Consider the following 23222-nt stretch of genomic DNA (forward strand, 5'->3'; position numbering starts at 1 on the left):
CTTGTTCATAAAGCAGAGTTTGCATGCTTGGAAAAGCAAGACAATAGATCAGGGGTGCCCTCTTGCAGAGCAGGGAGTGTCACTTGGGTTTCGCCCAGAGAGAGAGGCAGGACTTGTGGACAAAGAGCTGCACAGCTCTGCCTGAGGGAACTGGCTTTATCTGGAACAGAGTATGAAAAATTGCATGCCTAAGTGTCAAAAACAATAGAGATATTGGTGGTAAGCAATTAAGAAAGGCAGGTAGTTCCATAATATCAGTAGCAACCAATGAAATGAAAGAGCAGTAGAACTTTAACAAAGAAAGCCAAGGAAAGAGATGGCCAAGAGAACCTCCCAGAGGTTGCAGTCAACTCAGGAACACTGTGTCAGCATTCGACTGCCTCCACTCAGGAGCAATAAGAGCAGGGCGTGGGGTAAACTTAAAAGCAATCTCTAAGCCACACAAAGAAGCATCAGCAAGGGGCAGAAGCCTTATTGTCACTAGAGGCTTAGTAGGCCCCACATGTTTTCCAACCCTGTCTAAAACTAAGCTGTTCTAATCCAGAAGCAACTCCTAGGAAGCCAGGTTTCAAAATAAAATCATACTCATCCTTTGTAGTCTGGAAGACTACACGTCTTCAAAACTGCACCGTCTCAAGGGTGATTAGAGAAGGAACTTGCAAACTACTGGTCCCTGGCTGAATGTGGGACAAAAATCACAAAATCCCTAAAATGTGAAAGCAGTCTCAAAGCCACTCATATATCCAATGAAAAAGAAGGAAATTCTAACTGGCTAAGAAGCTAAAGCACAATTTTTGACCAAGGACACAGAAGCTGATGCAGGAGCCACACCTAGGTAGCTAGGCTATAAGACAAAAACAAAGGGGAAAAAAATCTAAGCAGGGACATCTGAGCCTACCGACTGCTACCACTACCGACAGAACCAGTTCAGCCAAGTCTCTAAACAAATAAACAAGTGATGAAACAAACAACTAAAACAAGCCCCGTGGGCGAGGAGTGGTATCAGTATCCAGACAGACTACAGTTTATTATCTAAAACTGTCCCTTTTCAGCAAAAAATTATGAGACATTCAAAGAAACAGAAATTTGACCCATGCCTAAGGGTAAAAAGCAAGCAATAGAAATTGCCTTTGAGGGGATCCAGATGTTGGACTTAACAAAGATTTCAAAATACCTATTATAAATATGTTCAAATGACTTTTAAAAAGCCCTGTTTAAAGAATTAAAAGAATTCATCAAGTAGAGAATATTACTGAAAATATAGAAATTTTAAAAAGAATCAAATGGCAATTCTATCAATAGAATTGAAAAGTACAACGCTGAACTTTTTTTTTAAATCACTAAAGGAATGTGTATTCGTTTGGTAGGGCTTCCATAACAAGGTATCACAAACTGGGCAGTTTAAACAACAGAAATTTGTTGTCTCATAGTTCTGGAGGCCAGAAGTCTGAGATCAAGATATTGACAGGGTGGGTCCCTTCTGAGGGGAAAATCTGTTCCAGATCTCTCTCCTAGCTTCTGGCAATCTTTAGCATTCCCTGACTTTGGCATCACCTCAATCTCTGCTTTCATCTACACATGGCTTTCTCCCTGTGTGTGTGTCTCTGTGTTCAGATGTCCCTTTTTCATAAGGACAGCAGTCTTATTGGATTAAGGGCCTACCCTACTCCAGCACGACCTCATCTTAATTAATTTCATCTGCAACAACTCTATTTTCAAATAAGGGCATCTTCTTTACACAGTCCAACCCATAACGGAGTGCAAAAGTAGATTTGATTTGACATAAGAAAGAATCAGCAAACTTGAAAATAGATCAATAGAGATTATAAAATCTGAAGAATAAAGAGGAAAAAGAATTAGGGAAAATGAACAGAGCCTCAGAGAAATGTAGGCTTCGTTAAACACACCAACATATGCACAACAGAAGTACCTGAAGGAGGGGAGAAAATATATTCAAAGAAATAATGCCTGAAATTGATGGGAACTAGAGGGTTGGAAGGGGCAGCAAGAAAATAAGTGGGAGGCTGGAGAGTAAGTGGGGTAGAAAGTAGCTGCAACATGGTTTATAGCAGCAATATCTACTCAATTTTAATTTTTACTATCTGTGGTGCTTTGCTATTTTGTTACCATATAACCCAAACCTTCAGCAAAAATCTACTGTACACAACAGCCATGTGCAACTAGTGTTGGGGAAATTAAGGAAAAGAACCACTAAGATAGGAAAGAAAGCACTGGGCACAAGTAGCAAAATGGAAGGAAGATCAAGAAATCAAGGCCAGGGCTAACTGAGCCAAAGCAGCCAGGAATCAGCTGAACGATTGCAAGAGATGTTGGGCTTCCTCTTAAGACTACACTTAAGATGGGGTTTGAACCACTTTTAACGGAATCTTCAGGGACAAGGTTAAAACCAGCCAGGTTGAAATTTTTATTATAAGTTCAAAAATGGAGAATATAGTTATCGTCCAAATGGTATAAAAGCTCTATGGAAAAAGAACTTGGTCTTAGTTGCTTTTTTATAACTTAACACATGGTTTCAAAATATGTCTAAACAATGAGCTGCAGAGCACATGAAACCATATGGCTTTTTTCTTGCATCAGATACATGTGTGTTTTTCTTTTAAGGGTGATTTAATTCACATCACATTTTCACATACTTTGGGGAATGGGAGTAAGTCGAACGTAACAACCGTAATTTCTCCTGTAAGATCATTTCCACATCTTTCAACGTGAATCTTCTCACCAGAGGGAAAGAACTCCAAATTGCTTGGCTGCAGGCTCACTTCATAATGCATCAAAACTTCAGATATACTCCAGCAGGGAGCCATTCCAGAAGGGACCCACCATTCACATCATTGCAAGTCTCTTCAAAAATTGTGTACCCATTTTGTTCAAGGCAAACCCTTTTGTGTAAAAAATAAACACATTTTAATAAAGATTCTGTAAATCTTAGATTTGAGGACATCTGTGAACTGTAAACAAATATATATGAATGCAGAGAAGAGTGAGGTGAACTAACAGGAAAGTCTTCCCTTGAGTGCAGAGAATGTCAACATTGGGGTTTTTCTATTTTTAATGACATGTACCATGGCAACTGTCCTCTTTTCCTCTTTAACACAATAAAAACAGCATTATTCTTGAATGAGAAAGACTAACGTTAATGTCATCCTTTTCCTTGGAATAGAAAATTATTTTTCCTAGTGTTAAGCAAACCTGAGACTTAGATTTAGCAAAGTGAAAGCACTGCTGAGAAATGTGCAGTGGAAGCTCCCGGACCCCAGTCAACCTGTAGATGGAGGAATACCTGATAGAGAATGTGTTGTCTCCAAGCTGAATTTCAGGGTGAGCTGATAAAGACTAGTTGAGATTAATGAGGGTGATACAGCCCTGAAGCCGGAGCACCTACAGGAAGGAATGTAAGCACTGCAGCCAGGAAGACCTCATTTACAGGCTGTGTGAACTTGGCCCCTGGCCAAGCTACCTTTTTTGCACCTTGTTTTTCTCACATGTAAAAGTAAGAATACTTTTTAACCTCACAAGGTTTTTCTGGGGCATAAACGAGACACTGCGGATAAAACACCTATATGCTAATGTCGTGCATATAGGTTTTTTTTTCCTACTGTCATCCCCAACTTATAAAATAGGTTTAAGATAAAATCTTTACAATCAGAGATCTAAGATAAAATCTTTACAAATCAATGATTAAAAGACTGATCATTTTGTATAAATATTTGTTCTAAGAAGAGTATTTTTGTTGTTAATAAACACATCATGCGGAGAATTCATGATCATAATTTAGAATGAAAGGAGAGTTGAGCTGAAAACAATGTTTGATGCTCAGATAAAGGAAAGTAAAGAGACAACTCATGTCACCTAGAAGCATCACACCTAGTAGCACTTCCTGAGAAACTGTTAATTTAAATCAGTAGACATGAAGTTATTAAGAGACAGAAAATGCCACAATGCCCCTGTAACCCTTTCATAGACTCTTAACAGGTCTCTACCCTCCTGCAATGCAGCGTGTCTACTTGTCAGCTTTTTCATCTATGCAAATAAACAGGAGACAGATGGTGAGGGTTATACTTGTGTTCTGGTTCTAATTGCCTTATTGTTTTTTTAATTTTCTGCAAAATAAATTCATTTCATTAGCCAACATTCAGACAATTGGCTAACTGATCCTTTTAGCAAGTCTACAGTATTTATCTAGGACAATATTATTTAAAAATGCTGTTTTTAGGGCATCCTATAGGGCTGATATTAAGTAAATGACTAGCTTGGAGAAACTGAGAACATACTATAAACTCTTGGGACTTACAGGGGCTGCTGGAAAGCAGGTTTCCCTGTGTCCTTAGTAAGCCAACATCCATTTTGCTGTATGAAGAAACAGAACATCATAAATGCTTAATGGCACATCTGGGAAAAGGCAGATCTGACCCAGATTACAGTCTCCACTCCTGCTAATTAAGTGACTTTGAGCAAGTGACCCAGACTTTTTCAACCTTGTGTTCTTCGTTTGTAAAACAGGTGCTGACAAAAATATCTGCATGGGGCTTCCCTGGTGGCGCAGTGGTTGAGAGTCCGCCTGCCGATGCAAGGGACACGGGTTCATGCCCCGGTCCGGGAAGATCCCACATGCCGTGGAGCAGCTGGGCCCGTGAGCCATGGCCACTGAGCCTGCGCGTCTGGAGCCTGTGCTCCGCAACGGGAGAGAAAAAAAATACCTGCATTATAGAGTACTTATGAGGTTTGAATAAGTTAACACCAAAAAGAACTTACTCAAACTTTAATGTTCGGGCAAATCGGTAGGAATCCTGGTAAAATGCAGACTCTGATTCAGTAGATGTAATTCAAGACCAAGATCATACACTTCTACAGGGTCCCAGGTGTTTCAATGCTTTTGGTCTCCAGACCATCTTTTCAACAGCAAGGCTTTACAAAAGCTTTCTCAGGTCTGGCACATTGTAAATACTCAGTAAATATTTGCTTTATTATTATGATTAATAATTAATTAAGGGCCCCAAATCAAAGAACTCTGCATGCAGTCCGTCCTTTCAGCTATGGAATGCCTTCATAATTCCCTACTAACCCACAGAAACAGTGTTTTTCAAGAAAAGTTTGCAGACAGTAAAATTAAAATAACATTGGGGTAGTAGGCTAAGTAATGGCCACCCAGAGATATCATGTCCTATGTCAGGAACAGATATGCAGATACCTGGAACCTGTAAATGTTACTTTATAAGGAAAAGGGGCTTTTGCAGATGTGATTAAGTTTAGAATTTGGAAATGAGGACGTTATCCTAGATTATCTGGGTGGGTCCTAAATGCCATCACAAGTGTCCTTGTAAGAGAATGACAGAGGGACACTAGACATACCTACAGAGGAGAAGGTGACACGAAGAAGGACCTAGAGATTGGAGGTAGGCGGCCAGAAACCAAGGAATGCTGGCAGCTGCCAGTATCTGGAAGAGGCAAAGAAGGATACTCCTAGAGCTTCCAGAGGAAACAGAGAACTACTGGCACCTGGATTTTGAACTTCTGGGGGCCAGAACTGCAACAAAATTTATTTCTATTATTTAAGCCACCAAGTTTGTGACACTTTATTACAGCACTCATAGGAAATGAATACAATTGGTTTAAGTAAAATGTTTACATGTATACAAGTTAAGTTGCTAATCACTAGAAAGCTAAGCATTTTTACAGAGTAAATTTTTTCCCTTTGCTTAAATAAAGGGTCCGACCTTCATGAAAGCCATAAAGAGACTGATGGCATATTAACAATGAGATTTTATTTTAGGAAATTAGAAAAATCCTATATTCTGCTTCCACACAAAATGTACAAAGTTTCAAAGAAAGTTGCCCCCATTCTAATGGTGAGAAAAAGCCAGAAACTATAAAATTATAACTTGTGTGAGATAAAGACCTGGAATTGAAGAGACCTCTGTTTTGTGTGCTTCACTGGCCTAGATTATTATTTCACCTCTCAGGAAACACTCCCCTAATTTTCACGGAAGCATTTTTGTGATGTAGAAGGTGGTTGACCTAGAATATACCTGAGGCCCTTCCTGTCCTCCATGCCCTGGAAGAGGCCCTGACTCAGCTATGTTCAGCCTTTCACACCTGAGAGTACCAGATTTTATCAGAAGACATCCTGCCTTCCATCCCTGAAAGAAATGGAAAAAGGAAATGGATTATTTGGTTATCACAGTTTTGTTTTCAAATTTAACCATATGTTAAAAGGGTTTTAAAGATAAAAGCTGACAACCCAGGGCTTCCCTGGTGGCGCAGTGGTTCAGAGTCCACCTGCCGATGCAGTGGACACGGGTTCGTGCCCCAGTCTGGGAAGATCCCACATGCCGCGGAGCAGCTGGGCCCATGAGCCACGGCTGCTGAGCCTGCGTGTCCGGAGCCTGTGCTCCGCAACGGGAGAGGCTACAACAGTGAGAAGCCCGCGTACTGAAAAAAAAAAAACCTGACAACCCAGAATTCTATACACCACAAAAAATTTTAGGTGAAATACTTTTCTGGACAACATAAGCTGAAAAATGCCAGCAGAAACATTGTTCAAGTAATGTTCGAAATTCATCAAGCAAAAGTGCTGTGATAGCAGATGCAAACTCACATGTACACAAAGAAAGGAAGAGTGAAGAAAACGGGGACAAAAAGTCAGATAAATACATTTCTTCTTATTTTTAATCATTCTCAAAGGTAACTGGCCAAGATAAGATTGTTACAGTTATGGGACTTAGAACACATTTAAAAGTCAAATGTATACCAATTATGGCAGAAAGGATGAGAGAGAGGGACTGTAAGGTTCTGATACCTGAAGTGATGTAATTTGAAAGTAGACGGTGATAAGAAAGAGTGCACATTGTAAACCCTTGTGAAAGAAAAATTGCCCTGGACAATTGTTAAAAAACAGCAAGGAAGACATTATTGAAGACTATTGCAATAGGGGGAGGGAGATTGAACTCAACTCCATAGAAACAAAAGGCGAGAGGATTTTTACACACTGGGTGAGCTGATGGAAATTAGGGCAGGACGTGAGGGGGAGATTTTATTGATGTGAGGAGGCAATCTGTGTTGGCTAATTGTTGCTTATTGAAGTTAGGCTCCTACCCTCCCACAAAGACTAGGAGGCAGGGCCCCATCTTCCTTGAGGATCACATTCCAAAGGGAGGGCTCCCAGGCCCTTGAGAATCACTTACCTCTCAAAGGCTCAGAGAAAGAAATTACAAGAGAAGGGAAGACAGGGCCCTGTAGTCAGGAATTAGCCTGTCTACACTTGGGTCAAGGTGAGAGGTCAGTAAGGCCATCTTGGTCACCCTAGGACAACCATCAAAAAGAAAGGAAAATGAATGAGTTGTAATAAGCCAATAGTGGAGATAAAATGGAGTCATAAACAATACTCAATAAAAAAGTAGACAGAAAAAGAAAAAAAAGGAAGAAGAGATGGAACAAACAGAAAGCTAGTAAGATGGTAGATTTAAATCGTCATACCAATAATTACATGAAATATAAATGGTCTATACACTTCAATTAAAAAAGACATTACCATGGGCTTCCCTGGTGGCGCAGTGGTTGAGAGTCCGCCTGCCGATGCAGGGGACACGGGTTCGTGCCCCAGTCCAAGAAGATCCCACATGCCGCGGAGCGGCTGGGCCCGTGAGCCATGGCCACTGAGCCTGCGCGTCCGCAATGGGAGACGCCACAACAGTGAGAGGTCCACGTACCACAAAAAAAAAAAAAAAGACATTACCTGTTTATTATTAAAAAGAACAGAACTATATAAGAAACCCATTTTAAGTGGGAGGTTGGGTTAGCAGATGTAAGCCATTATATATGGAATGGCTAAACAACAAGGTCCTACTGTATAGCACAGAGAACTATATTCAGTATCCTATGATAAACCATAATGGAATGGAATATACTAAAAAAAAGAATGTATGTATATGTATAACTGAATCATTTTGCTGTACAGCAGAAATGAACACAACGTTGTGAATCAACTATACTTCAATTAAAAAAAACAAACCCATTTTAATTATAAAGGCACAGATAGGTTGAAAAGAAAATAAAATGATGGGAAAATGTAATCAAAAGAAATCTGGAATGGCTAGATTAATATCAAACAAAGAAACATCAGGAGAAGGAATATTACCAAGAAGTATCACACAATAATAAAGGAGTCAATTCACCAGGAAGACACAAGCATCCTCAATGTGTATGTATGTAAAAACAGAGCTTCAAAATCCACGAAGGGATATCACATAGTGTCTTGTCAGCAGCATTGGTACCACCTAGGAGCTCTGCTAGAAATGCAGAGTCTGCCCTACTGATTATAATCTGCATTGATAACAAGATCCCCAGGTGATCTGAGCAAATAGTAAAATCTAAGAATACTGATATAGTGCATCATGTCACATTTCTAATAAGGAACTCCGATGATATGTTTTCATAGCACTTCTCCCAACCAGAAAAAAAAGAGGGTAACTATGTGAACTGATGATATGTTGATTAATTTGATTGTAGTGATTATGTCACAATGTATACATATACCAATCATCAAATTTCATACCTTAAATATATACAATTTTTAATTGGCAATTAAACTTCAACAAAGCTGGGGAAAATAGTCAATTAAAATATATATTCCTCCACAAACGCTGCAATAAGATAAAACAAATCTATAAATCTATACATAACTCAGTCTAATAATTTCAATTACCTTAATTTTTTTTTTTTTTTTTTTTTTGCGGTATGAGGGTCTCTCACTGTTGTGGCCTCTCCCGTTGTGGAGAACAGGTTCCGGACGCGCAGGCTCAGCGGCCATGGCTCACGGGACCAGCCGCTCCGCGGTATGTGGGATCTTCCCGTACCGGGGCACGAACCCGTAGTCCCCTGCATCGGCAGGCGGACTCTCAACCACTGCGCCACCAGGGAAGCCCTATATCTTTTTCTATGTATCGCTCACACATGTCAGGCTATCCAGTCATAAACTGAGATCATATAAAATTACCTGCCTGAATAACTGCTTATTTTCTGTGTCTCGTCCTCTTATGTGAATGAAATCAGAGACTGTGACAATTTTTTTCCCACCATCATTCCACCAGGGCACCAGAGTGCCTGACACACAAGAGGTGCAAAATAAATATCTTTAATAAATCAGTATTGAGACAGATGAAAAAGATGGCTCTATCACCCTGCTATGGCAACGGGACCCTCACTGTAGTTTTCTCCACATCCAAGGTGGTCAGGGACTCTCTCCATCAACTGGAAAATTCAGTCAATTGGTCTTCCCTTGATCCCCTGACTCAGTAGGATGCTGAGCACCCTTCAATGGGTGGGAGCTGGGGAGTAGGGAGTGGAGGTGAAGCAGGAAGGGGCCTCACTGGCATCTCCACGCTTTAGTGATGACCCTTGCTGAATTAGTTCCTAAAAATTTCTAGCTGTTTTCATGGTGTTCTTTTCTACTTTGGGTCTCCAAAACTCATACACATATACCTATGGAGTATATCACAAAATTATATAAATTATACATTTTCAAGTTATTTGATTATAAAAGCCAGTTTTGGAAGCTTATTTCTGGTTACTCAATGGCACTCACCCCCTTGTTCATAAATAGAAATTACAATTCAGACATTCATTAACAACTTTTTATTAATCTGCATTATTTTTACATTTTCATTATATATTCTTCAAAATAAAATGATTGTTTTACAGGAATTCACACAAATCAACTGATATATTAATTCAGACCAAAAGAAGCTACTCAAATGAAAATAGCACTGTCCAGGATGGGTAGGTATCACATGAACCACTCAGGCCTAATTCTCATCATACTTAGCATAAAATGATACTTGTCACAGAGCAAATCCTAGTGAGAGGGACCCACACTGGTCTCCTTGTAACCCTTCCTCCCTATAAAAAAAACTTTTTATCATTGGAAGCATGAAGATACACAGATCTGAAGTTACCCAATTCTATGCTGCAATTCTAAGTTAACAGTGACCAAATTTCCTAGTCAACAGGTTATAGATGAAACAATTTTATAATTTATAATCATAATTTAAAATAAAAATATGTGTAAAGTTCCTTAGGTAGTATTTTCCTAATTAATAAAAACTTATGTGAAGTTCCCACCCACTATCTATGACTTTTATCCTTTCTCTACTTTTTTCTTCCAATCATTACATTTGTTCAAGTCAACTGAAAACTCTACCATTGGATCATACCTGTTTTTATTTTCCATGTTATTTTCTAATTTTTGCCCACACCAGATACATTTTACACTTATAATCACAGTGTACTTGATATTTTGTTAACTATGTCTTTCAATTAACAGTATGTGCTCACCATTTCTGTGTTATGAAATCTTCACTATTGTTTTTCATGATTGCCAAATACTTCTAATTTCCTTAAGATAGACTTATTTTTGAACTTTTAGGGTATTTTTTATGCTATTAAATACATTTATATATATGTATGTGTGTATATATATATATATATATATATATATATATATATATATATATATATATATATATATATATATTTCTTCAGTCTTTTAAATTGTTTCCTGGGTGTAGATTTCCAGGAGAGAAAATAAGGATCAAAGCATGGAATGTTTTTATGATTCTTTCTGTGCTTAGTTATTTAATCATTTTACAAAAAGGATGGGTCAATTTACATTGCTCAAGGAGTCTGTGAGTGTATCACTTTTACAAAGACCTCACCACGATTCACTTTAGCTTTAATTTTTTAATTCTAACAAATATCAGTTAGTATCTCATTAATAACTATCAGTGGGGTTGAATGCTATTCTAAATGTTTATCCTGTAGGATTACCTGAATTGTCTATTCATCTATTCACAGCCTTAACCCACCCTTCTATTTCCTTCCATTTTTTTAAAAGGTCTATTTAATTGGCTACTTGAGCCATGAAGACAAATCTCTTACCTGACCTAAATGCAAAAGGCAACAGAAGCAGAATCAGCACAAACTTGTCATGATACCTTAGAGAATTGGGCTGTCACTAGAACCACCACATTAACAGAAGAATAATCCCTTCAAGGGAAATACCATCTGTTTAGCCTAGTCAGTCCTTGGAGTTGAAGAAGAAAATGTATTATTGTGGATTTGAGGGCCGCACTTCATTAGAAAGTTGTAAATTTTACTTTTAAATCACCAAATAACTTTTCACAAAAACACAATGATTGGTCATGAACGATGAAACAGGCTAAATGTAATCAAGCATTCAGCTAGAATAGGGAACACTGATACAGCTCTCACTGCATTACCAACCTGATTTACACACTGTCCACACAGAAGAAAAAGGTTATGATACTTCAGATCCTGCATTTATTGGGTGAGAGACATGCCCCATGTTACTTGACATCACAGAGAAGGGCGACCCCACGGAGCACCCAGTGTTCGGGGGCCTGGGCCGTCCTGAGGTCCACAGCAGCGATGTAGTTCAGATCTGTTCGGACTGGCTTCTTGTAGATGGGACAGGAGTACAACCGAGGGTCTCTTACAGCTACAAAAAAATTCATAAAAAAAACCTTGGTGAATTTCTAATTTAAGCAGCCCCAAGCCCAAACAGAACGCAGAGCCAACTTTGTGCACTCTGAAGGTCATTCCAAAGAGAGATGGGTTTAGAAGAATGAGGGAAATTCTTCCTGACGTCAGATAATCCCTAGATGCGAAGCAGAGGCTACCACAGGTTTCCAGTGCGTGTGACAAGACACCCAGACGTCCTCACATTTACCCCACTCACCCCCTGTCACATGTCCTTGACATTAACCCCTGCCCATGTGACATGACCGTGAACCCCCCATTGCTCCCTCCCTCTCCTTTCCACCTGTCAATTCAACACCCCTCCTCCACCCTGTCCCCTGTACTTCTTCCCCACCAAATCTTGTGCCCACACACCTTCTCTATATTTCCCTTGTGACTTGCCTTTGTCTTTTAATCAGACATCCAGCACCAATGCTCACTATTATTTCACTATTATTTTTGCAAAATCCCATCTTCAACCCTCTGTGCCATAGTCCAAACCACATTTGAAATCACAGGACAGAGAATGTTCCCTACCCCTACCAGGTGTTGTGAGTTCTCCATGTGCGTAGAGACATAAAAACGGCAGGGAAGCAGAGAACCATGCCACCGTTCAGCTCTCTAAGACTCAATCTACCTTTTTGGAGTACATGAACAGATGAAGTCTCCAAAATCACATATGCAGTGAAAGACAATCTGTGTGCCCCTTCTTCAAAGGTCTTCTTTTACGCATTCTGTCCAGCCTTGGCATCCCCATATTGAGGACTGATGCAGGTCTTGCGGGGCCTCAAACTTACACAGTTTGGGGGAGGGGCTTCTTTTAAGAAAAAAGTACAATTTGCAAATATAAAATTAAGCTTTGGAAGGAGCCTCTGCACTGAGCAGCCTTAGAGTTTAAGCTTCACCTGCTTCTGGTTAAATCCACTCTACCTACAGTAGTTTATCTGCACATCTTGTAACACCCATCTCGGGAAGCAGTATATTATTTCCTCTTCTCTCCCAGACTATAAATTATTTCAGGACGAAAGTTGTGTCTGCACTCATCCGTGTACTTCTCTGGAAGGCCAATATTATAAATGACCCTCACATAATTATTGAGATGAAAACATACTTAACTAAGAGGATAACTTTGCTTTGGTGAATTAGTGTAACAAACATGTAACTTTCAAAATGCAATATTAATATATTAATGATACTGAATTTATTTCCCCAAACTAACTTACTCAATAATTTAGCTTTTCCTAACACATCAAAAAAGTAAGGCACTATCAGAAATTAAAGTCTCATTTTTTGACCCAAGAAAACCTTCAGCCTACTGTGCCATGTGTTTTTATACCTCCACTAAATTTAATTAATTTTATTGGAAGAAGTTAAACATTTGAATATGATAATATTATACAAAAGTTTCAATATAAAATAATCTAAAACTGTAATTCTTAACCAGGTGTGATTTTTAGCAGGGGACATTTGCCAATATCTAGAGACATTTTTAGTTATCACAACTGGGAAGGTGCTACTGGCAACAAGTAGGTCGAGGCCAGGAATGCGGCTAACATCCTAAAATGCACAAGACAGCCCCTCACAACAAGAGTTATCTGGACCCAAAATGTCAATAATACAAAGGTTGAGAAATGCTGTTCTAAAACATAGTCATGACATATATACACTAATATGTATAAAATAGATAACTAATAAGAACCTGCTGTATAATAAATAAATTTAATTTTTAAAAAATAAAGAAAAAAATTTAAATATACAAAACAAAGATGGCTAAATGTCAGAAAATCTACCCATGTAATTCACCACATTACACAACTAAGATAGGAGATATGATTATCTCAATGTAGAAAAAATCATTTAATAAAGTTCAGTACAATTTATAATTAAAAATTCTGAGCAAACCAGGAATAAAAAGGAACTTCCTAAACTTAGTAAAGGTTATATTAAATTTTATAGCATATAATATACTTAGAGAAATTTTACATGGATTTTCTTGAGGCTCAGAAACAATTTTGATCAAGAACATTAAGAAGAGAAAAATAAATAAAATTGGTAAGAATTAGAAGAGCAGAGAATCAACTATCATAATAGAAAAACAAAATCAACAAACTTTTAGAACAATTAAGAATCTTCACCAACTAGTAAGGATCTTGCTGGATTCAAGATCAACCTGTGCTGGCAACTGCCAACTAAAAGTTTTAATAAAAAATAGGATACAGGGCTTCCCTGGTGGCGCAGTGGTTGAGAGTCTGCCTGCCGAGGCAGGGGACACGGGTTCGTGCCCCGGTCCGGGAAGATCCCACACGCCGCGGAGCGGCTGGGCCCGTGAGCCATGGCCGCTGAGCCTGCATGTCCGAAGCCTGTGCTCCGCAACTGGAGAGGCCACAACAGTGAGAGGCCCGCGTACCGCAAAAAAAAAAAAAAAAAAAAAAAAATAGGATACAGTTTTTTAATTTTGACAAAACCATAAAGTATCAGGGAATTAACCAAGTGATCTGTATAGAAAATACTTTAAAACTTTAGTAAAAGATATAATAAGGATGATCTGAAAAAATTAAAAAATAAATAAAACAAAGTCACAGATATTTTACAGTACTTTAAAATTATGTATTTGCTTAATCCCATGAAATTAATTATTAGAAACCATCTAAATTAATGTAACACCTAATTTTAAGTCTAGATGCTAATTTTTAATTACCATGAGAATGTCATTAATGATAATAATTAGGCAAACATACAAAAAAATCTGATTAAATAAATGAATGACAGTGAATTTGAGGAGTGCAGTTAATGCTAACTACACTGATATATTTAAACCCTTTAATCCTAAGACCTGAACATATAACAAATATTTAACTAATCGTTCTTCTTGATGCACACTTGACCAACAATCATTTAATAAATCTTGATGTAAGCCCTTGGAGTTTTACATTTGAATCAAGTGATAATTATAACTGCACCTTGGGAAGTATTCGATTACTTGGGTTTTAATCCCAAAAGAAAAATAGAATTGGAAAAAATAGCATTCTTTTCAAGAAGCAGTTAAAAAAAAAAGCAATTCTCTGAAATATTTATCCAATTTTATTTATTTTTAATTGCTTCAGAAGGGAAGGAGCCCACACCAAGTCACAGCATGCAGCAACCTTCTGCAGCAGGATTAGAAACCACTGAAAATATAATTTCATGGCAAAAGTGCTGACAGATGCTAAACAAGCACATAAAGAGATGATTTGAAACCGTTACCTCTGGTTAGACAAATAACTTTGAAGACAAAAATAAACATGCTAAGTAGGTAGAACAAATTAGCTAAATATGTTTAAAGCCTTGGGGCTCCAGAAGGAGAAGAGAGAAGAGGGTATCTAAACCGGCGAGCTATGTGCTTTAGTATGCTAAAGGTTTTAATAAAACGCCTTGAGGAAATTTCATTTTCTAGCTCAATAACTTCCCTCTCTAGCCTACATTTTTCATCCAAATGTAAGTATATCATTGCATCATATATTCCTTCTAATATCCAGAATAACCAAGTTACATAGAGATTCCTTATGTCATTCCTTTATTTAGTCCCTCTTTTGCTAATAACATTTAGGTTATTAAACAGTGCACTCTTCCATGTGTTATTTCTTTTAATCCTTCAACAAGCATGAGAGTTATCATATTAATAATAATAAATTTTTTATTGTTATCTATTGTATGCTAATTATGTGCTGGACATTGTCAGTTTAATTCTCTCAACAACCCAATGAGAGGGGTACCATGATTAAATCCATTTTACAGATGAGAAAACTGGAAGAACATAAGGAGGTGAGTTACTTATCCAAGGTTGCAGAGCTGTAGGTGATGAGTCAAACCTGGCCAGAATGGATCCAGAGCCTAAGCTCTTAATCTCAGCAATAGTGTGACGTACTATGCGTATGTGTCTCCATATCTTTGCAGAAATATGTAAATGTGGACCAGAGATAACTAGATATCTGACTTCAACTTGTGGCATAGCTGAGACTCCTCCAAAGCTACATGACTAACTGCTAAGGTGATAAAGCCATGAAAGCACCCCAAATATCCAGGCTCCTGGCTCACTGCCTTTTACCTGAGGACATGTGCCCCCCTATGGGGCAAGGAGGTGACCTTCAGCATGGGGAGAGGAGCCACAGCGGGTGACAGCTCTCATCTGCATAGCGCAGAGGGCTTTACTCTGTCTACTTCACCAGGTACCTGAGAAATATTAATACATGACTTCAAAATGCAAGGAAACTGTCCTCATTTCCAATTAAGCCTTTATTTTCAAGCTTCATCCCTAAATGCAGTCTTAAGTAGAACACTACCACAAGAATTCCCAGAGACCTGCATTCATCCCACAACAGACAAATGTGATTCTGATAGCAGTTTTAGTAGCCAGGAATCACAGGCAAATTATGTAATATCTCTAAACCTTCATTTTCCCATCTGCAAAATCGTCATGATACATCTTACAGAGTTGTTGTAAAGACTAAATAAGTTAATATATGTGAATGCCTAGCATAGTATAATGCTTGCAATGCAGTAGATGCCCAAGATGTGTTAGATTTCTCCCCTCGCTCCCTGTACACACACACACACACACACACACACACACACACACGCACATGCACATATACACTTACCTTTTCACTAAAACAAATTGCCCAGTCTCAGGTTCCCCGTGACTTTAACAGAGTTCAGGTTTACAAACTGAAAGTGGATTAAACGTTGCGGGGCTCAGGAGTTAGGAGGTCTCCAGCTCCGGGTCGCTGTGCGGGGCTATTCCTACTCCAGGCCCACAACAGCACGGTGTTGGATCAGGGTGGGTCCTAGGGCGTTCTTAGAAACACTGTTCCTCTAGCAGGAAATAGTCTCATTAGCTGCAGGGACCCTGAGATTCTTCACATCTTACTTAGTGACCAGAGATACATGTAAGTCTTGCTTTGTTCCCCCAAAATTCTAACCACTGCTTTCCCTTCACATGGGCTTCAGCACCGAAGTTATTAGAAGCATCACTCTCTCTCTATAGGAGACACATATTTCCTGTAGCTGCCTCTTTTCAACTTCCTTTGAGAACAGAGGATCTAGAGTGGGTACGGGTGGCTTTATTCTCTTGGAGTATTTAGTACTATTTGGGTGACTCTCCCGTGACAAGAAATATAAATAAAACAAACTTTTGGGGATATAGCTCAATATAGAGCTCAATTTTGATATATTGATAAACTCAATTTTTAGCTTTGAAATAAATATCTAGACTTCCTTTTAAAAACAAATAAACCAGTCCTATATGTAAAATTCAATGGTGAATTATTTAAACTGAAATTGCCCTTCCTATTAACATAAAAAACAATCCATTACAAGAATTTTAATTTTAAAACACTACACTTTTGGAGCGTCCTCTAGCCATTAATGATGTTAAACCTCTTTAGCTCAATTAGAGCCCTATTTAGTCATCCAAATGGACTGAAAATTAGATTTACAGTAGGAAAAGAGTAATGGAATGTTAGTTTTCTATCACAAACAAAACACCTCTTCAACCACAAAGCTATTTGGCAAAAAGTTTCCACCAACTTCTACTGAAGCCAAAAAAAGAATAAAGAATTACAGTTTTCCTTTACTTTTTTCTTAGTACTTTGAAATTAGTGAGTCACTTTTTCCTTTGCTTATTTTTATTTCCTCCCTAACCCTACAGCTAACGAGCATCACCACAGACTAAAGCCCAGCAGCGTAAGTACAGTCCTTCCATACCAACGTATTCTTAACTCATAAAGGACTGCCTGTATTATAAACTTATTGCTTTATTACTACGCTGCTGAGATGTTCAAGGTCATGTGGCAATGGATTTTTACAATTTAGTCACAAGAAATAAAGTAACACCTAACTGAATGTGAGAAAGATTTTTCTTTCACTTTATAAGGGCAACATTTTTCCAACGATGTTGACTAGATGCAACAAAATTTCTAAAATATTACTTTTGGCTGAAAGAACATTTGATTATTATTTCTAGAAAATAATCACTGTCCTGGGACTTCACATGACCATAATTGATTATTATTTCTAGAAAACAATCACTGTCCTGGGACGTCACATGACCGTAAGGATTAATGAACATGAAGCCACAGGCAGTGTGTTTGCTGAAGCCCAGGCAGACACATGGATAATTTCAGATGCAGCGAGGGCATAATGAGCGACACCCTGTACCAGGAGGCATACTGAGTACCCTACGTCTCTCTTCTGATGCTCAGCTCTCCTCATGGGCTCCCCTTCCTTCACACACCGTCTTTCTGTTCCTCAAACACAGCACATTCGTTGCTACCTCTTGCCTCTGCACTCTTGCCTTTGCCCCATGGATACTAGTCCAATGTTCAATGTTCTCTCCTCAGCAAAGCCTTCCCTGAACCCCTGAATTCTCTCACTCCCTGACACACCGTGTGTATGTGTTCTTTACAGAAACAAGACCTATCTGAATGTGGTATGTTCATTTACACTTGATCCTCGTTATTCCTGGGACTTATGAATCTAAAATCTCACGGAGTCTGAATTACCGATGGCTGCTCGGGGAAATACAGGGTCAGGTTCCTGCAAGCCTCTTGTCACAGCATTTCCATCAGCCCATCAATACGTAACCTTGTTCTATGTGTGTTTCTGTTTGAAGTCACCTTATTAATATACACTGTTGATTCATTCACATTGAACTCAAGGTCAACAGCACTATGACTCATGCCTGATCAGAGCATGTCTAACACACATGTTTTCTCCATAAGGCACATCACCGCCTTCTTGCTCTCAGGGACACTAGACAACACTTCAGCACTGCACACTGGGGCCATTTTCAACAATGAAAAGTAGAAAAATGTGAAAAACATAGCACAAAATAGACCATGGAAAGGACACTTGTTTACGGTCTGAGCTGAAACAAGAAGTAGAGCACAGGCTTGTTCAACCTCAACTAGGAACACTCATGTCAGGAAACTCAATGTTTCACTGCTTTGTACATGTCCATGAAAGACCACGAAAGTGCCACAAGCAGTGACACTGGGGTCACAGATAAATTTTAGAGTGTAGGCAAAATCACACAGAATCCTTGCGTAACAAGGATTGACTATATTTGCTTCTTTTTTCAGCTACCTTCCCTCTTTGAGACTGAGCTCCTTGCAAATGGGGATTCTGCTTGGCCTTTTCTCATTGTTGCATCCCCAGCAACACAGTAGTGTGTGTCAGATGGTCGACACCAGATAAATATTAAATGGATGACCCAGTGAGCCAAAGCTCTTTCCCTCTGCCAAGGAAAGTCTAATGCTAATGCCCTCTCATGCTCACCCTTATCCTCCAAAAGTCATCTCAGAAGCAGTCCCCATCGACCTCCCAGGCCTAGTTATGTTCTACTTCTAGATTCCCTGACCATCCTGACAGCATCTCCATCATAACATGTGTCAAATTCTACTTAAATTATTTATTTACTTATCAGGCTCCCTCACCAGACTGTGAGTCCCTTGTGGGTGTGATCTGATTCATAATTATCTTTCTGTCTCTCTGTACTCTTGCAGGTAAGCTTGTGGCTGGTATAATTAGTCATGCAGCAAACATCAATATTCGCCTAAAAAATACTCAAAGTTTATACACTCTCTTCCCTTGACATATATTTACAAATGTAGTACTTATCTAAAGGATGGAGGTACTAAAATCTCTCTTTTAAAGAGAGATTGTTTTATCCCTTGCTTGTTTAAAGAAAAATCTTTTGTGCTTCTGTTGTAAAATTAGTACTTCCTTGGGAGCCACTATCCTGGCTACCTCTTGAGTTTATGGCTTAATAGTGATCATCTCACTATGTATATGTATATCAAATCATCATGTTACACACCTTAAATATATGCAATTTTTATTTAAAAAGGAAAATAAATAATTTTTTTAAAAAATAAAAAGAACAGGGAATCTCCTCATATGGTGAACGGTGGTTACTGCTGAGGAGATGTTAGCTGAGTGCAATGCAACATCAAAAACCTCTAGAAAACATCAAGCCAACAATGGGAAATAGTTTAGGTGTTTTTAGCCTTGTCAAACAGAGCTTTGATAACTTTGTCAAAATATTCTTCTTTGACATGTGTGTTTTATAGAAGTGTTATCACATTCATAGGCTGATATGTGAACCCAGCGTTTTACCCTTAGCTACTGGATTAAGTTGAATGTCCCTGAATTCAAACTGGATTTCACAACCTGGCTTAAATCTCCAAGCTGGTGGAGACACCACCTCCCGTAGCCCTGTGCAGTCCTGCCTGGAAAGCCTTCTTTCCACTACTTACCTCATCATCCAAGCCCCATCTATCCTTCCAAGCCCATCCAGGCCCAACTGCCCCTAAGATCCAGCCCCTAACTATTTCATCCCACTGTTATCTCACCCTCCTTTCTCACCACTTATTTACTATTCCAAACACCTGTTTCTTATCTCATTAGCTGATGCTACTTTATCTACTTTATTAGATAGGCAAGAACTATCTAGAACCATTGCCTCCCAGGAGCCTCAAGAAAGAGTTCAGCAGTCAGTCAGTACTCATTAAACACAGGTGTGAATGTGAGGCCACTTGATAACATAGTATAATCCTTATCCCATGATAACAGAAATGACGATATCCTGTGTTTATAACATCATCCAACCTAATAATACCAACCATCCCTCAATGCACAAGACAACTTACTGTTGTTTTCGGCATAAATTCTTATCACAGGCATTAACTCGAAGAGCACTTTCGGTTTGGACTCGATGAGTTTCATGTTCCTCTTGTCCCAGCCAGCACCTTCAAGATACAAGCCGTAGACGTAGATGCCCTCTGTGGGAGGGGCAGAAATGTCATCCTTCATCCACTTGGTGACTTCGTTGCAGAGCACCATATTGTCCAGAGCCCAACCTTCATTGGCCCGAGTTATTTCCTACTCAGGGCAAGAGCAAAAGCAAAGGATGAATGAAATCAGCAACTAGAGGTTTGTCTTCATATAAAGAGCATTATCGTGATGACAGTGTAGCCCCAAATTATCCAGATTCAAAGAAGGTAGGATAGTATTTAAAGAGTTTTAAAAGATTCTCTTATAAGCAATACCCATGTCCTAATTTAACCCCTTGTACTTTAAAAGAAATAGAAAATCAAATCAAATATAACAATAACAAATATTTTGAAATCCCAGCTAGCAGCCTGAGAACAAGTGGGATTTATGTTCAGGACAAAGTAACTGCTGCTGTCAAAAAGAGACATTCATTCTCTGTCTTATTCTACTCTTTAAAACCATAATGAAAGAAGAAAGCCTGGTAGAGGAAAATTATAATAACACAAGTGAAAATCAGAGCTACTACCTGTCGCATTGCAGTTAAAAATCCTTGGGGGTTAAAAAAGCCTGTCATCCAGAAGCAGTGGGGCCGGTCATTGAAAACCCAAGAGGTAAACTGGCAGTTTCTTTCAATAAGCTCAGTAAACCAGAAACCCAACGTACTTGAAACCCAAGATTCCTGAAATGCATACATTAAACCATGCATTAATATAGGTTTAATTCTGCCGTGTAACTGGCTACGTTCACAGAAGAAAACAGTGGTGAAATAACAATTACACTCTTAGAATTTAGAAGTCCCTAAGACATAAATTTTCCATGGGTTCTGACATTTAAGTTTTCAAATTATTCTTCCTCCTTAATGATATATGATAGAATCAGCTAGTCATCACATGGATTTCAGGTCAATCCAGTTCAGCACACTGTTCAAGACATCTGTTTTCAGTAGAATCTCCTTCCACATACAAATATAGTCATGACCAATTTTGCCATAAAGCAATTAATTGAATTAAATTTAACAGGTTTCAACTATTTTTCCTTAGGCTACATTTTCAGTAGATACATTATAAAATAAGATTTCTATTTATATAAATGTGCTCATGGCCTTATCAGCACTTTAAAATATATTTTGTGAATGATAAATCATAGAAGCCTTTTTCCACTTATCATTTTTTATGAGGCAAACAACAGTTATTCTCTGAAGTTTTTGTCCCTTAGACTGCACTTTTATTTCCTCTGAGGGAGGGGTAGAAATGGAAACACAGGTCTCTTTACCACAAATTAATTGCATTCATTGCCTGTAACGTTCTGCCTGAATTCACATGTGGAACTCCTATTACTACAATTGGCATGGAAATGTCAGTAACGTTATCAGCAGCCACACTAGAAGGGATCTCCAAATCATATTTTATAACATTTTACTGTAACTGCAATATTTTATGTGTGAATAAATGTAGTGATCAACCTGGATAGATAAACTACTTGAATTTCAAATATCTTAAGAATTGATATGCCTATTTTTCAAGAGACAGTGAGATTCCCAAAGACTGATAATAAGTAGAATAAAAACCTGTATAAAATGATTTTAATTTAAAAATGAGGTAACTCATTCTAGCACATCTTTATAGATGTGTTAACTGAAAGAGGTGTGTTTATATGACATTGGATCTGAGGGCACAGGGACTCATTAATAAGGGGATGTCTCCAGGCAAGGATCCCTGTTACAGAGCCTGCAGGTGCTGACCAAGCTGGGCGAGCTGTTTAGTGGAAAAGGAGCCTGCAAGGGCCAGTGACCGCAGAGGTTCTTCCTGTGTCATTGGCAATGAGAAGAGTGCCTCTGGCCTTGGCAATGAATTTTTTGAAGGTGAGGAGAGAAAGGAGTCTGGTCAAAGCTGATTCTGAGTTTCTAGACTGCGTGACTGGAGGGATGGATGGTGGTTCACCAAATAAGATGGAGAAGACAGTAGAACACTCCCCAGTTACCATATACTGCCTTTGGGACCCACTGCCTTGGGATCTGCCAAAGCCCTGGGTGAGATATCAGAGTCTCAGCACTAAGTGGATCTCTTCTGAGAGACTCTCAGTTCTAACCCCATCCTGTCTCACCATCCCATTTACCTGAGTATCCTCCAGAAGGTTCCAGTCACCCCAGGACCCAATATCGTCTCTATAAGTTGCCCTCCCCGGATAACCCCACCCTCCTGCCTCGCAAGTCCTTCCCCTGGACCCTCAACATCTTCAGAGCCATGATCGGCAAACACCTCTACAGAGACACTCAGGTACTCATTTTACTCTTCCAAGTAAAAAAAAAATTTCTTAAAACCACATCTATCATACAAACTGTTATATGTAGAATGGATAAACAACAGGTCCTACTGTATAGCACAGGGAACTATATTCAATAGATTGTGATAAACCATAGTGGAAAAGAATATGAAACAGAATATATATGTATAACTGAGTCACTCTGCTGTGCAGCACAAATTAACACATTACAAACCAATGATACTTCAATAAAATTTAAAAAACCCACACCTTTCATTTAGCACAATTAACAATACATAATAAGCATACTGTTAAATTATTATCTTGTTATCTTGAGAGATACATACTCACATATTTACAGACGAAGCAAGGAAAAATGTGTCTCTTTGGTGTGACTTTTGATACCTGCGTGTGTCTAGGAACATTCCCTTCTATAAGACTAACATCACGAGCTTTGAAATCCATGAGCTTGGGTTTACATTCTGATTCTTAGACTTCCAAGGTGTGTGATCTGGGAAAAGATTTAACACCCCCCCTCCAACCTCAAGTTCCTCATCTGTAAACTAAGGGTAATAAATTGCAAGATTGAAATGAAA

General features: G+C 38.7%; 1 protein-coding gene across 4 annotated transcripts in view; it reads right to left on the minus strand.

Annotated features, from left to right (window-relative positions):
- Positions 1-9665: 9665 nt before the first annotated feature.
- The window catches only part of DNAH5 (dynein axonemal heavy chain 5), a 273570-nt gene continuing 260013 nt past the window's right edge, over positions 9666-23222 (minus strand). For all 4 annotated transcript variants that reach the window (XM_067730386.1, XM_067730387.1, XM_067730385.1 and 1 more), the window contains 3 exons: positions 20891-21043; positions 20241-20472; positions 9666-11533 (listed from right to left, as the gene is read on the minus strand). In XM_067730386.1, the coding sequence (XP_067586487.1) occupies positions 11382-11533; positions 20241-20472; positions 20891-21043 (537 nt within the window). In that variant the 3' untranslated portion in view covers positions 9666-11381. The remainder of the gene's footprint in view (positions 11534-20240; positions 20473-20890; positions 21044-23222) is intronic.

Source organism: Pseudorca crassidens, chromosome 3 (genome assembly GCF_039906515.1).
Source record: "Pseudorca crassidens isolate mPseCra1 chromosome 3, mPseCra1.hap1, whole genome shotgun sequence".
Classification (NCBI taxonomy): Eukaryota; Metazoa; Chordata; class Mammalia; order Artiodactyla; family Delphinidae; genus Pseudorca; species Pseudorca crassidens.